Source organism: Brachyistius frenatus, unplaced genomic scaffold (assembly GCF_029030835.1).
Source record: "Brachyistius frenatus isolate BFR_SWC_R1_liver_20210118 unplaced genomic scaffold, ASM2903083v1 Contig_237, whole genome shotgun sequence".
Taxonomy (NCBI): Eukaryota; Metazoa; Chordata; class Actinopteri; family Embiotocidae; genus Brachyistius; species Brachyistius frenatus.
Genome location: NW_027210836.1, coordinates 362,501 through 374,307, shown reverse-complemented (window position 1 = coordinate 374,307; position 11,807 = coordinate 362,501). Strand labels below are relative to the sequence as shown.

The window sequence follows — 11,807 nt, the reverse complement described above, 5'->3', positions numbered from 1 at the left end:
TGTGTGTGTGTGTGTGTGTGTGTGTGTGTGTGTGTGTGTGTGTGTGTGTGTGTGTGTGTGTGTGTGTGTAAGCTGCACTCATCAGCTGTTCCTGGTGTTTTGTCCACCGTCCTGTGTCACGAACACTCCGACCGACAGGTGGCGGACCACCACCACTGAAAACACCACAGAAGAAGAATTTGTGACGGCGCGGAGGTTGGATGTAAACATGAGATGTTTTACGGTCCCGATGATCCGCTGAAAAACACGCAAAGTGTCTCCGTTTAGAGGTCTGAAGAGGACGATGAGACGCGGCGGAGCAAAGCGGCAGCAGCACGGCGGTTTATACCCGGAAGCAGAGACGGACTGAAGGTCAGAGAAGAGCGTACTAAAACATGCTGCTTCCGGCTAACAGAGCTAACAGAGCTAACAGCTACGAACGTAACGGAGCCGCTTCCCTCAGCCAGACAGCTGACTGCTGCTTGTAGACACGTTCATGAACCCGAAGCTCGTTTAAAAACACTCAGAATTGCCCCGAAGGCCTCCAGCTTCTCTCCGGCAGGTCCGGGGATCGAACCCGCGACCTCCCGGGCTCACAAACGGTTTTTTCTAACTTTGAGAACACGAATAATAAACCTTCAAACTGTCTCAGGACATTTTCACTCATTCTGTTCCGTTAAGAAGAAACATTTTCACCGGTTTGTATTTTAAACATTTAAATGAAGGTTTTGTTCTGAAAACGCAGTGAATAAATGAAGCTGAAGGGGGCGTGTCCTCTTTCCTTTGTGTTTGGGGTTTCCGGCCTCCTCCTGGTCTGTTACCTGCTTCCTGGTGTTTACCGCCAACTACAGGACCGGAGTGGATGTTTGGGGGGCGTGTCTGGTGTGATTGACAGACCCTGGGTGTGATTGACAGACCCTGGGTGTGATTGACAGACCCTGGGCGGGCCGGGCAGAGTGTCCTCCAGTCAGTTCCACCCCCTGGCTCCTCCCCCAGCTGGTCCAAATATGGTCAATAAACTCTGCTCTGTATGTTCTGTCAGGATCCAGGTTCACGTCCGACCACCCGATCCGGTCCGGGCGGGTCCGTCCCGGTTCTGGTCCGTCCCGGTCCGGGTCTGAGCAGAGATGGCGGGTCGTGGGCGGAGTCGGATGACGCTGAGCTTCAGTGTGGATTCAGTCGGCATCAACAGAGGAGAGACTCTTCCTCCGACCGTGCAGCAGCCGACGCCTGTGTTTCCTGTAAGAGTCTCGTTGCTGCTCTGACATCACTTCCTGTGGTGTTCTTCAAAATAAAACCTCCAGAAAACCCACATCGGAGAGAAAAACACTCGGCCTGAGAATGTCCTGAGTGTTTTGAGTTTACTTCAGTATCACAGTGACCCGGTGACGGTTGTCCAAACTCCCATGATGCATTGCAAACATCATCAACAGTTCTGCTGCTTTTATTGTGAAAGTTTTGACAAAATACAGGCTTTAAACACCTGCTGGATGTTTCCACGGAGATGATGTCTGACAGCAGTGCACTCTGGGAGTCGTAGTTGACTGTCCTGTTGTCGTCCAGGTGATGGAGCAGAAGCCCCTCCCTCTGACGGGCGGCGAGGAGGCAGAGTATCTGCTGGCGCTGAAGCAGGATTTCAGAGGAGCCATGAGGAGTCTGCCCTTCTTCATCCAACCGGCCGCTGCACACAGAGGTCAGAGGTCGACCACTTCATCGAACAGCTGTAGAAAGCGATCGGTGGTTTTATTGTGAAGGTCTGCTCTGTGTGCTTCCTGTCCAGATGTGGAGCGGTACTCTGATAAATATCACAGCGGCGAGCAAACCGACGGCATCCTGGACTGGACTCCAGGTGAGATCCAGACGTCCCGCCGTTCGCACGGTTTATAACACTCGTAACGCCTGTAACCATGGTAACAGCACACAAGGGGGGCAGACAGCTGCATCCCTGAAAAAAAATTAAAATGTGACTGAAGGAATTCGACTGAGGACTGATTTCATCCTCATGACGTCATCATGACGTCATCACCAGGTGACGGATTCAACGGTTCAGTCTGGTTTCCTTCCTCAGTCCATCTGAGTACTACTACTGTGTACTGGCAGTAGTAGTAGTAGTAGTAGTAGTAGTAGTGTGTTCTGTGTGTGCTGTCAGTGTTGGTAATTTATGTTTGTTGTTGTTGTTGTTGTTTCAGACTGGAAGAGATTCCCCAAAGAGCTGCGAGTCCACATCAAGAAACCTGTCAGAGACGGTCAGTAATCTGATTACTCTGAGTATCTGTCAGTAATCTGATTACCTTAAGTACCTGTCAGTAATCTGATTACCTTGAGTACCTGTCAGTAATCTGATTACTCTGAGTATCTGTCAGTCCAGATGTTGAATGAACAGCTGGACTTCCTGTCTGTCAGCAGGTGTTTCGGGGTCGGTCGGCCGGCCGGCCGGCATCCCGTCGGGTCAGAAGAAGAAGAAGAAGGTGAAGGAGAAAGAGGAGGTGCTGCTCAAACTGGAGGTGACCGATCAAATCTGATCCATGTGAGTCATCAATAATCTGTCTCACTGCTGGAAACAAACATGTCCGCCGTTCCTGTGTGCCCCGTCAGACTCTGGAGAAGAAGGAGGAGCAGGAGAGCTCGGAGGAGGAGGAGGGGGAGCAGAAGAAGAAGAAGGAGGAGGAGGAGGCCGAGGCAGAGGAGGAGTACGACGAGGAGGAGTTCGAGGAGGTGAGAGGCCGCCGGTTTAACTTGTGGTTTCAGCAGCAGGTCTCCTGTAACGGAGGGTTTTGTGCTGCAGGAGACGGACTACATCATGTCGTACTTCGACAACGGAGAAGACTTCGGAGGAGACAGCGACGACAACATGGACGAGGCCGTTTACTGAAACACCAGCACACATCAGACTCTGTCCCGTTCCACTGCAGCTCCATCGGATCGGATCGGAACCGTCCGGGACGTCTCAAATGTCTGAATGACGTCTGTAAACGTCCACGCAGCTGATGAAGACCACGATGAAGGTTTCATCTTCAAACCAGCACTGACGTCCGTTTTTTTTATTTACTTCTACGTCTTTCAATGTTTTTAAGCTTTTGTAAAAACTTTTATCTTCGTGAGTTTGTTGAAGAAGCGATTTCTGACCGCGAGTTACAGACGTGTAAATAACATGTTGTAAATTTACTGGAAATATTCAGAAATGGAGGACAAATAAATAAACAAATCATTTGTTTTATAGTAAATATAATGAAATGAATCCAGCAGAGAAAGTTGGTGCACAATTTTTTTCAAGGTTAAATCTGTTTTTAGAAAGTTGATTCTGGAAAAGTTGAGACATTTTTTTAAATGTAATAAAAAGATGAAAAAAAAGAAACTGTGATTTGTTTTTTTAAAACTGTCTTGAAACTTTATTTAACTGACAAACATACAAAGGAAAAGATTTCCAGTGTTAAAAAAAATAAGGAATTTGATGCTTGAAACTTTAAAGCCGCAAATTTATGAAAGGTCATATTAAAACTGACCTTTGACCTTTGATTACCAAAATCTATACATGTCATCCATATTTTCTAATGAATGAGGGATTATTTCCAGAAGGAGTTTATCTAATGACACCGTGATGATTGACTGATGGAGTCTTTGTTGGAGCCCCTAGTGGCCTTCAGTGGTATCACACTTTAAGACAGTTCAGAGGGAGGTGCTGCAGGTGTTCCTGGTTGTTACTCCGGGCTCTCACAGGTCGCCGGGTCTGCTGCTGCAGCTCGGTCCTGGTCTTCGGCCTCCTCCTCCTGTGTTTCCATGACAACGCCGTCCGACCTTGCCCTCCTCCTCCTCCACCACAGCACCACCACCACCAGCAGCACCAGCAGCAGAACGGCGACGGGAACGGAGACGACAGGAACTCTGTGCGAGCGCGAGAACTCGGCCCTCCAGCTCACCTCCATTCGGTTGTCGAGGCTCAGGTGAGACGCTGCACAGGTGTAGCTGTGTTTCCTCCGCAGCTCCCCGTCGTCAACAGTCAGCGTCTTCCTCACCTGGTAGAGGCCGTTGCCGTTGGGTAGCACCGAGCCGCCGGTCAGCTCGTCCTCGTCCACGGGCCGGCCGTCCCGCAGCAGCGTCAGGTTGATGTGGCGAGGGTAAAAGTCTGTGGCCAGGCAGGTGACTCGAGCTCCGCCCACCACCTGCTTCGTTAGGACGCGGACTCGAGGTCGAACCCGACGCATCACGAGGTTCTTCTCGCGGTCCAGAAAGTTTTGAAGAAACCGGACGCAGACGGTACGTAGAAGTTGGAGTAGAGCGTCTGGAAGTACGTACTCTCCCACACGTCCCACCACATCTCCCAGCTGTCGCTGCCGGCGACCGTGAAGTCCGTCATGTTATACATCATGCTTTCAAAGTCCTTCCCGTTGTTGGCGCCACTCAACATGAAGAACACCGGCTGCCCGTCCAGAACCTCACAGCCCACCAGCCTCTGATAGACGACGACTCCTGTCAGGTTGAACTCCTGCTTGGCCCAATTAAGTTTCTTCCCCATGTTGAAGATAATCTCCTGCAGCACAGACGTGCCGTCCTGGTCCAGCTCAAGCTCCCCCTCCTTCTCACCTCCACCCCCGACCCTCATCACCTGGTCCATCGTGGAGTCATAGTAAGCAACCTGGATGTCGTCCAGCATTAGGACAGCAGTGAACTCTGGAAACACAGTTGACCCTGAGATGGACGAAGCCAACACCCACATTGAGTGTCGTCCTGAACCTGGTGGGAACAAAGCATTATGGGTAAGAGGGAAACATCAATTTAATAATATTTACAGAACGACTTTTACATTTATACATTTGTCAGACACTAAATTCTGTAGTTCCTGTCTCTGCCTGTAGAGGACAGTGTTCCTGTAGTTCCTGTCTCTGCCTGTAGAGGACAGTGTTCCTGTAGTTCCTGTGTCTGCCTGTAGAGGACAGTGTTCCTCTAGTTCCTGTCTCTGCCTGTAGAGGACAGTGTTCCTGTAGTTCCTGTGTCTGCCTGTAGAGGACAGTGTTCCTCTAGTTCCTGTCTCTGCCTGTAGAGGACAGTGTTCCTGTAGTTCCTGTCTCTGCCTGTAGAGGACAGTGTTCCTGTAGTTCCTGTCTCTTCCTGTAGAGGACAGTGTTCCTGTCTCTGCCTGTAGAGGACAGTGTTCCTGTAGTTCCTGTCTCTACCTGTAGAGGACAGTGTTCCTGTAGTAACTGTCTCTGCCTGTAGAGGACAGTGCTCCTCTAGTTCCTGTCTCGGCCTGTAGAGGACAGTATTCCTGTAGTTCCTGTCTCTGCCTGTAGAGGACAGTGTTCCTGTAGTTCCTGTCTCTGCCTGTAGAGGACAGTGTTCCAGTAGTTCCTGTGTCTGCCTGTAGAGGACAGTGCTCCTCTAGTTCCTGTCTCGGCCTGTAGAGGACAGTATTCCTGTAGTTCCTGTCTCTGCCTGTAGAGGACAGTGTTCCTGTAGTTCCTGTCTCTGCCTGTAGAGGACAGTGTTCCTCTAGTTCCTGTCTCTGCCTGTAGAGGACAGTGTTCCTGTAGTTCCTGTATCTGCCTGTAGAGGACAGTGTTCCTCTAGTTCCTGTCTCTGCCTGTAGAGGACAGTGTTCCTGTAGTTCCTGTCTCTGCCTGTAGAGGACAGTGTTCCTCTAGTTCCTTTGCATTACTTCAGCAGCAGCTTTAAAACGTAAAAGTTCTAAAAACATCAAAGTCTGTAGGACATGATGACACATCTCAATGTTATGACCTCTTAGAAACAAAACAATAAGTAATTAAAATGATGAATCATCAAAATAATTGATAAAGATCAGACATGAACAGACCGGTGAACCTTCGTAAAAACACTGAAGCACAGAAACTTGTTTACAGCTGAATTTCAGTACCTGAACTCGTCGTCTGGAGGAGGAACAGAGACACAAACATCAGCTGGAAGACCAACATATCGATTAATCTGAATCTGATCGATCTGTATTAGAAAATATTGATTAATCTGAATCTGTATTCGTTCCGTCTGTTTCTGCTTCTCAACTCTTTCACTTTCTCTCCGTAAATACTTTGAACCAATCAGCATCCTTCAGTCAGCTGTCTCCGGGCAGATTAAAAGAGTTCTGAACAGCCAGAGAAAGAAAGGTGTCACAGGTGAGTCACCTGATCACCTGTAATTTACTGTTCAGCCTACAGGGGGCGCTGATGCTCTGATTTACAGAAGTTACAAACTGTTCCTCACTTTCTGTGTCTGAGTGAACTGCCTGTGTGTGTGTGTGTGTGTGTGTGTGTGTGTGTGTGTGTGTGTGTGTGTGTGTGTGTGTGTGTGTGTGTGTGTGTGTGTGTGTGTGTGTGTGTGTGTGTGTGTGTGTGTGTGTGTGTGTGTGTGTGTGTGTATGTACACACACACACACACACTCGTCAACTCTTTTTCTTGAGGAAACTTCGATTCTTCAATGTGTGCAGCGAGATGTTGGAGATGTTCTACCATCTGTTGTGGCCAGTGAACTGTACTTCTAGTAGTCTGCTGGGGGAGCAGCATTGGAGCCGGAGACACCAACAGACTTAACAAACTGGTTTAGAAGGCCGGCTCCATCATCGGCTACAAACTGGAATATCTGGAAAAGGAGGTGGAGAGGAGGACGCTGAACAAACTATTATCCATATTGGATAATCCTGACCACCCTCTCCACCTGCTGCAGGGACAGAGGAGGACGTTCTCCAAAAGATTCCTCCAGCTCCGCTGTCACAAGGACAGATACAGGAGATCATTCCAGATACAGGAGATCATTCCAGATACAGGAGATCATTCCAGATACAGGAGATCGGCACGGTGGTGCAGTGGTTAGCACTGTCACCTCACAGCAAAAAAGGTTCCAGGTTCGAATCCGGTCCTGGGCCTTTCTGTGCGGAGTTTGCATGTTCTCTCTGTGTTTGCGTGGGTTCTCTCCGGGTTCTCCGGCTTCCTCCCATCATCCAAAAAACATGCACCTCAGGTCAGGTTACCTGGCAGCCGAGAGCCCCCCTGCTGTAGTGAAGACAGCCTGCTGCAGCATTCCAGATACCCCCTTCCAGAGCCCCCGGGAGATCATGCTGTACAGTGAAGACATCATTCCCCATCGGGGATTAATAAAGTGTATAAAATCTAAAAAAAAAATCATTCCAGATACAGGAGATCATTCCAGATACAGGAGATGATACAGGAGATCATTCCTGATACAGGAGATCATTCTAGATACAGGAGATCATTCCAGATACAGGAGATCATTCCTGATACAGACTGTACAATAACTCACCTCTGGCAAAATAATACTGTTGACTGTGTTTCTTGGTTGTTTGTATATAATATATATAGATATATACTGTACTGTATATACTGTGCATTTTATATTTATATTTTTTACTTCTATTTTATTGATTTTCTATTATTCTATTATTATCTTATTGCTTCCTGTATGCTGCTGTAGCAAAAAAAATTTCCCCTCTGGGATTAATAAAGTAACTACCTAACCTAAACTAACCTAACCTAACCTAACCTAAACTAACACACACACACACACACACACACACACACACACACACACACACACACACACACACACACACACACACACACACACTCACAGAGACACACAGTATGAAAAGTGTCATTTCCAGTGTCCAACAGGGGGCGCTATGACTATGAGAGAATATTCCCCCACAGGGGTCTTCAGGGCGGGGCTGTTATCATACCTGTGATGTTTGGAGAAGGTCGGTCCATGTACATAAGATTTAAAGCAACTCCTAGTTTCATGGCGAGACGCTCAAAATGGCCGCTTCTCATGGGCACACACATCGATGAAAACGAATTATTTTGATAACTTTTAATCCCAAACATGTTTTCTATCCAGGGAACCTAAATTCAAGTTGGTGGGACAAAATCCCTCGAAGGAGTTCAACAAAGTACAACATGTCAGAATCAGCCAAAATGGTGACTAAATTCAAAATGGTGGACTTCCTGTTGAGTTGACGTCACGGTGCGATGTAACTTTGTTGTGCGTCGAGGTGTGATACACGTGTCCACCGGATTTTGTGAATTTAGGTAAATGTGGCCGCCGGGTCATCTTTAGGGGGCGCTCTTGAGCCATTTGGCCACGCCCACTTGCGACTCCACGAGAATACGACATTTTTCGCCGGGAGACAAATGTGTTTCCACTTTCATGAGTTTTTCAATATGATAAAACCTCCAAAAGGAAATTCACTTTACGTAAGAATAATAACGTCCAAGAACATTTTTACGAAATACAAATATAACAGGGCTTTCACACCGATTCTCGGTGCTCGGACTCTAATAAAACCACAAAATGCAAGCAAAAGAATGAAACAGCTTATTGCATGTTGTTTCTTGAACATAATGTTTTACATTATGGACTACATGCAGAAGTTAGTAATCCATATTATGGATGAGAAACTTAACTTTTAGGTTATTAGTTTTGCAGGAACGTGCAAATTCCACATAATGTTCCAGGTGGGAATTGAACCTGATACCTTCAGACTGAGAGACGACAACGCTGACAGGTTCACCACTATGCTGGCTTCCATAACTTGAACGGAAGTCATACTTATAGCATGTCGTGCAAAATATGACTTTTTCCCCCATATTTTAGACATGTTATAGTATGACTTTTTTATGACTGTTTGGAGTATGACCTTTTTCTGAACTGACATGCCTCAAGTTACTTCTCATTGAGGCAACTCAACCAGTAAACAATGAAAAAAAAGTCTCTTTTGGACTTTATTTTTTTACCTTTGGTTTGTGGCTGTGGCTTACCCTTACAGGACTCGCCTTAGGAGGTCTCGACCTCCGTGAACCTTGTGTGTTACCTCGGCGGGTAAACTGTGAACCTCGTGTTGAAAATGCTGGTTATTTTTTGAGAGTAGAGTACGGCTGGAACAGCACACAGATGGGACTGCGGCAGGCTGGAGACAGAACCGAGACACAACCGGGTCAGAACCGGGGATGTTAAAACGAGTAACCGGACTTACTGCTCACCGGCCGGATACCAACGTAGGACATCGGACGGACTGCCGCCGGTGGCGTGTGAGGCCGGGGTAGATAAACTGCCAGGTGGTGATCACCTGGATTGTCTGCAGCTGTGCAGGCTGATCAGGGGCGTGGCCATGGGAGGAGTCTGGAGGCGGGCAGAGGAGGACACAGACCAAAACACCAAGCACATGGCAAACAACAACAAACGGGAATGACAGAACACATCCGGAGAGATCAGGGGAACAAAAGGTGAACACAGGATTAGACAGGGATCCTGACAGCCAGAGAAAGACAGGTGTGTCACAGGTGTCATCACATTCCTTCTACATTTTATGAAGTTTAATCTGTTTTTAAAAAGTTATTTCTGGAAACGTTGGGACATCTTTTTAAATGCAAGAAAAAAATTAAAATTAAAACAAGAATCTGTGATTTGTTTTTTTAAAACTCGCGAAACTTTATTTAAGTGATAAAAATACAAAGAAAAAGATTTCCAGATTTCACTGGAAATCGACATCCACTTAAACACAGACAGTAGCAGAACTTCAGTCTTCGTATTACTAGATCTCAGTGCTGCATTCGACACGGTCGATCACGACATACTGCTGGACAGACTAATAATCTGGGTACGACTCTCTGGCACTAAACTGGGTTGAATCCTACTTGAAGGACCGAGAATACTTTGTGTCTGCAGCTAATTACACATCAGAGCGCACTAAAAGGACATGTGGTGTTCCCCAAGGTTCAATTCTGGGGCCTCTTCTGTTCAACATCTACATGCTTCCACTGGCTCAGATTATGGAAAGAAACAAAGTGTGTTATCATAATTATGCAGACGACACACAAATCTACATAACTATATCACCAGAGGACTATAATCCAATACAAGGGTTGTAAATGCATTGAACTAATCAACAACTGGAGGTGCCAGAAGTTTCTTCAATTAAACAAAGATAAAACAGAAGTCATTGTTTTTGGGGCCAAAGAGGAACGATTGAAAGTCAGCGCTCAGCTTCAATCTCTGATGTTAAAAACCACAAACTGAGCCAGAAATCTGTAGTTTTGGATTCAGACCTCAATCTGAACACGCATATCAAGACAGTTACAAAATCAGCCTGCTATCACCTGAAGAATATATCGAGGATTAGAGGACTTGTGTCTCAACAGGATTTGGAAAAACGTGTCCATGCATTCATCTTCAGTAGACTGGATGACTGTAACGGTGTGTTCAAGGGTCTCTGTAAAAAGTCAGTCAGAGCGCTGCAGCTCGAGTCCTCACTGAGACCAAGAAACTGGATCACATCACTCCAGTTCTGAAATCTTTACACTGACTTCCTGTCCAACATGAATCCACTTTAAAATCCTGCTGTTGGTTTATAAAACACTGAATGGTTTAGGGCCAAAATACATTTGTGATCTGCTGCAACCTTCTGAACCATCCCGACCCCTCAGGTCGTCCGGGACGAGTCTCCTTTCTGTCCCCAGAGTCACAACTAAACATGGAGAAACAGCGTTCAGCTTCTATGTTCCACATTTCTGGAACAAACTCCCAGAAAGCTGCAGGTCTGCTGAGACTCTCAGCTGCTTCAAATCAACAGTGAAGACTTTTCTGTTTGCTGCCTTCAACTGAACCAGATTCAAGGATGTTGATCAATTTCCTGCATTTCTGCTGGTAGAGGCCGTTGCCGTTGGGTAGCACCGAGTGATCTACAAATAAACTTGCCGGTCAGCTCGTCCTCGTCCACGGGCCGGCCGTCCCGCAGCAGCGTCAGGTTGATGTGGCGAGGGTAAATGACACCGTCTGTGGCCAGGCAGGGTATCACACTTTAAGACTCGAGCTCCGCCCACCACCTGCTTCGTTAGGACGCGGACTCGAGGTCGAACCCGACGCATCACGAAGTTCTTCTCCCGGTCCAGAAAGTTTTGAAGATTCCGGACGCAGAACGGCAGGTAGAAGTTGGAGTAGAGCGTCTGGACAACCGTCCTCTTCGCCACGTCCAACCACATCTCCCAGCTGTCGCTGCCGGCGACCGTGAAGTGCGTCATGTTATACATCATGCTTTCAAAGTCCTGCCCGTTGGTGGCGCCCCTGAACATGCTGAACACCGGCTGCCCGTCCAGAACCTCACAGCCCACCAGCCTCTGATAGACGACGACTCCTGTCAGGTTGAACTTCTGCTTGGCCCAATTAAGTTTCTTCCCCATGTCGAAAGTTATCCTCTGCAGCGCATACGTGCCGTCCTGGCCCAGCTCAAGCTCCCCCTCCTTCTCACCTCCACCCCCGACCCTCAACGCCCGGTCCATCGTGGAGTCATAGTAACCAACCTGGATGTCGTCCAGCATCAGGACCATATTGAACTCTGGAAACACAGCTGATCCTGATATGTGCGAAATCAACACCATCAGTGAATGTCGTCCTGAACCTGATGGGAACAAAGCATTATGGGTAAGAGGGAAACATCAATTTAATAATGTTTACATTAATACTTTTACATTTATACATTTGTCAGACACTATATTCTGTAGTTCCTGTCTCTGCCTGTAGAGGACAGTGTTCCTGTAGTTCCTGTCTCTGCCTGTAGAGGACAGTGTTCCTGTAGTTCCTGTCTCTGCCTGTAGAGGACAGTGTTCCTGTAGTTCCTGTCTCTGCCTGTAGAGGACAGAGTTCCTCTCTGCCTGTAGAGGACAGTGTTCCTGTCTGTCTCTGCCTGTAGAGGACAGTGTTCCTGTAGTTCCTGTCTCTGCCTGTAGAGGACAGTGTTCCTGTAGTTCCTGTCTCTGCCTGTAGAGGACAGTGTTCCTCTAGTTCCTGTCTCTGCCTGTAGAGGACAGTG

The 11,807-nt window shown here is 47.5% G+C and overlaps 1 protein-coding gene and 1 pseudogene across 3 annotated transcripts; one reads left to right on the top strand and one right to left on the bottom strand.

Annotated features, from left to right (window-relative positions):
* The first annotated feature begins 188 nt into the window (after nucleotides 1-188).
* On the top strand, nucleotides 189-3,304 carry polr3glb (RNA polymerase III subunit GL b). Of its 3 annotated transcripts, none has more exons than XM_069720261.1 (8): nucleotides 189-351; nucleotides 1,022-1,220; nucleotides 1,543-1,672; nucleotides 1,760-1,828; nucleotides 2,169-2,225; nucleotides 2,383-2,483; nucleotides 2,575-2,694; nucleotides 2,765-3,304. In XM_069720261.1, exons 2-8 carry the CDS (start codon nucleotides 1,107-1,109, stop codon nucleotides 2,849-2,851), a joined length of 678 nt encoding a protein of 225 aa, XP_069576362.1. In that variant the 5' UTR covers nucleotides 189-351; nucleotides 1,022-1,106; the 3' UTR covers nucleotides 2,852-3,304. The 3 variants fall into 3 exon arrangements, with proteins under 3 accessions (XP_069576362.1, XP_069576363.1, XP_069576364.1); XM_069720262.1 differs by having other exon boundaries at nucleotides 189-677; XM_069720263.1 differs by having other exon boundaries at nucleotides 191-351; nucleotides 2,386-2,483; nucleotides 2,765-3,301.
* Nucleotides 3,305-3,351: 47 nt separating this feature from the next.
* The window catches only part of LOC138633826 (uncharacterized), a 9,883-nt pseudogene continuing 1,427 nt past the window's right edge, over nucleotides 3,352-11,807 (bottom strand).

What these genes read in the sequence shown, in the direction of transcription:
- polr3glb (XM_069720261.1), top strand. Translation starts at nt 1,107, where the DNA reads ATGGCGGGTCGTGGGCGGAGTCGGATGACGCTGAGCTTCAGTGTGGAT. An exon ending in ACCGGCCGCTGCACACAGAG is followed by an intron (nt 1,673 to 1,759) that starts GTCAGAGGTCGA and finishes CTTCCTGTCCAG; the next exon opens with ATGTGGAGCGGTACTCTGAT. An exon ending in CATCCTGGACTGGACTCCAG is followed by an intron (nt 1,829 to 2,168) that starts GTGAGATCCAGA and finishes TTGTTGTTTCAG; the next exon opens with ACTGGAAGAGATTCCCCAAA.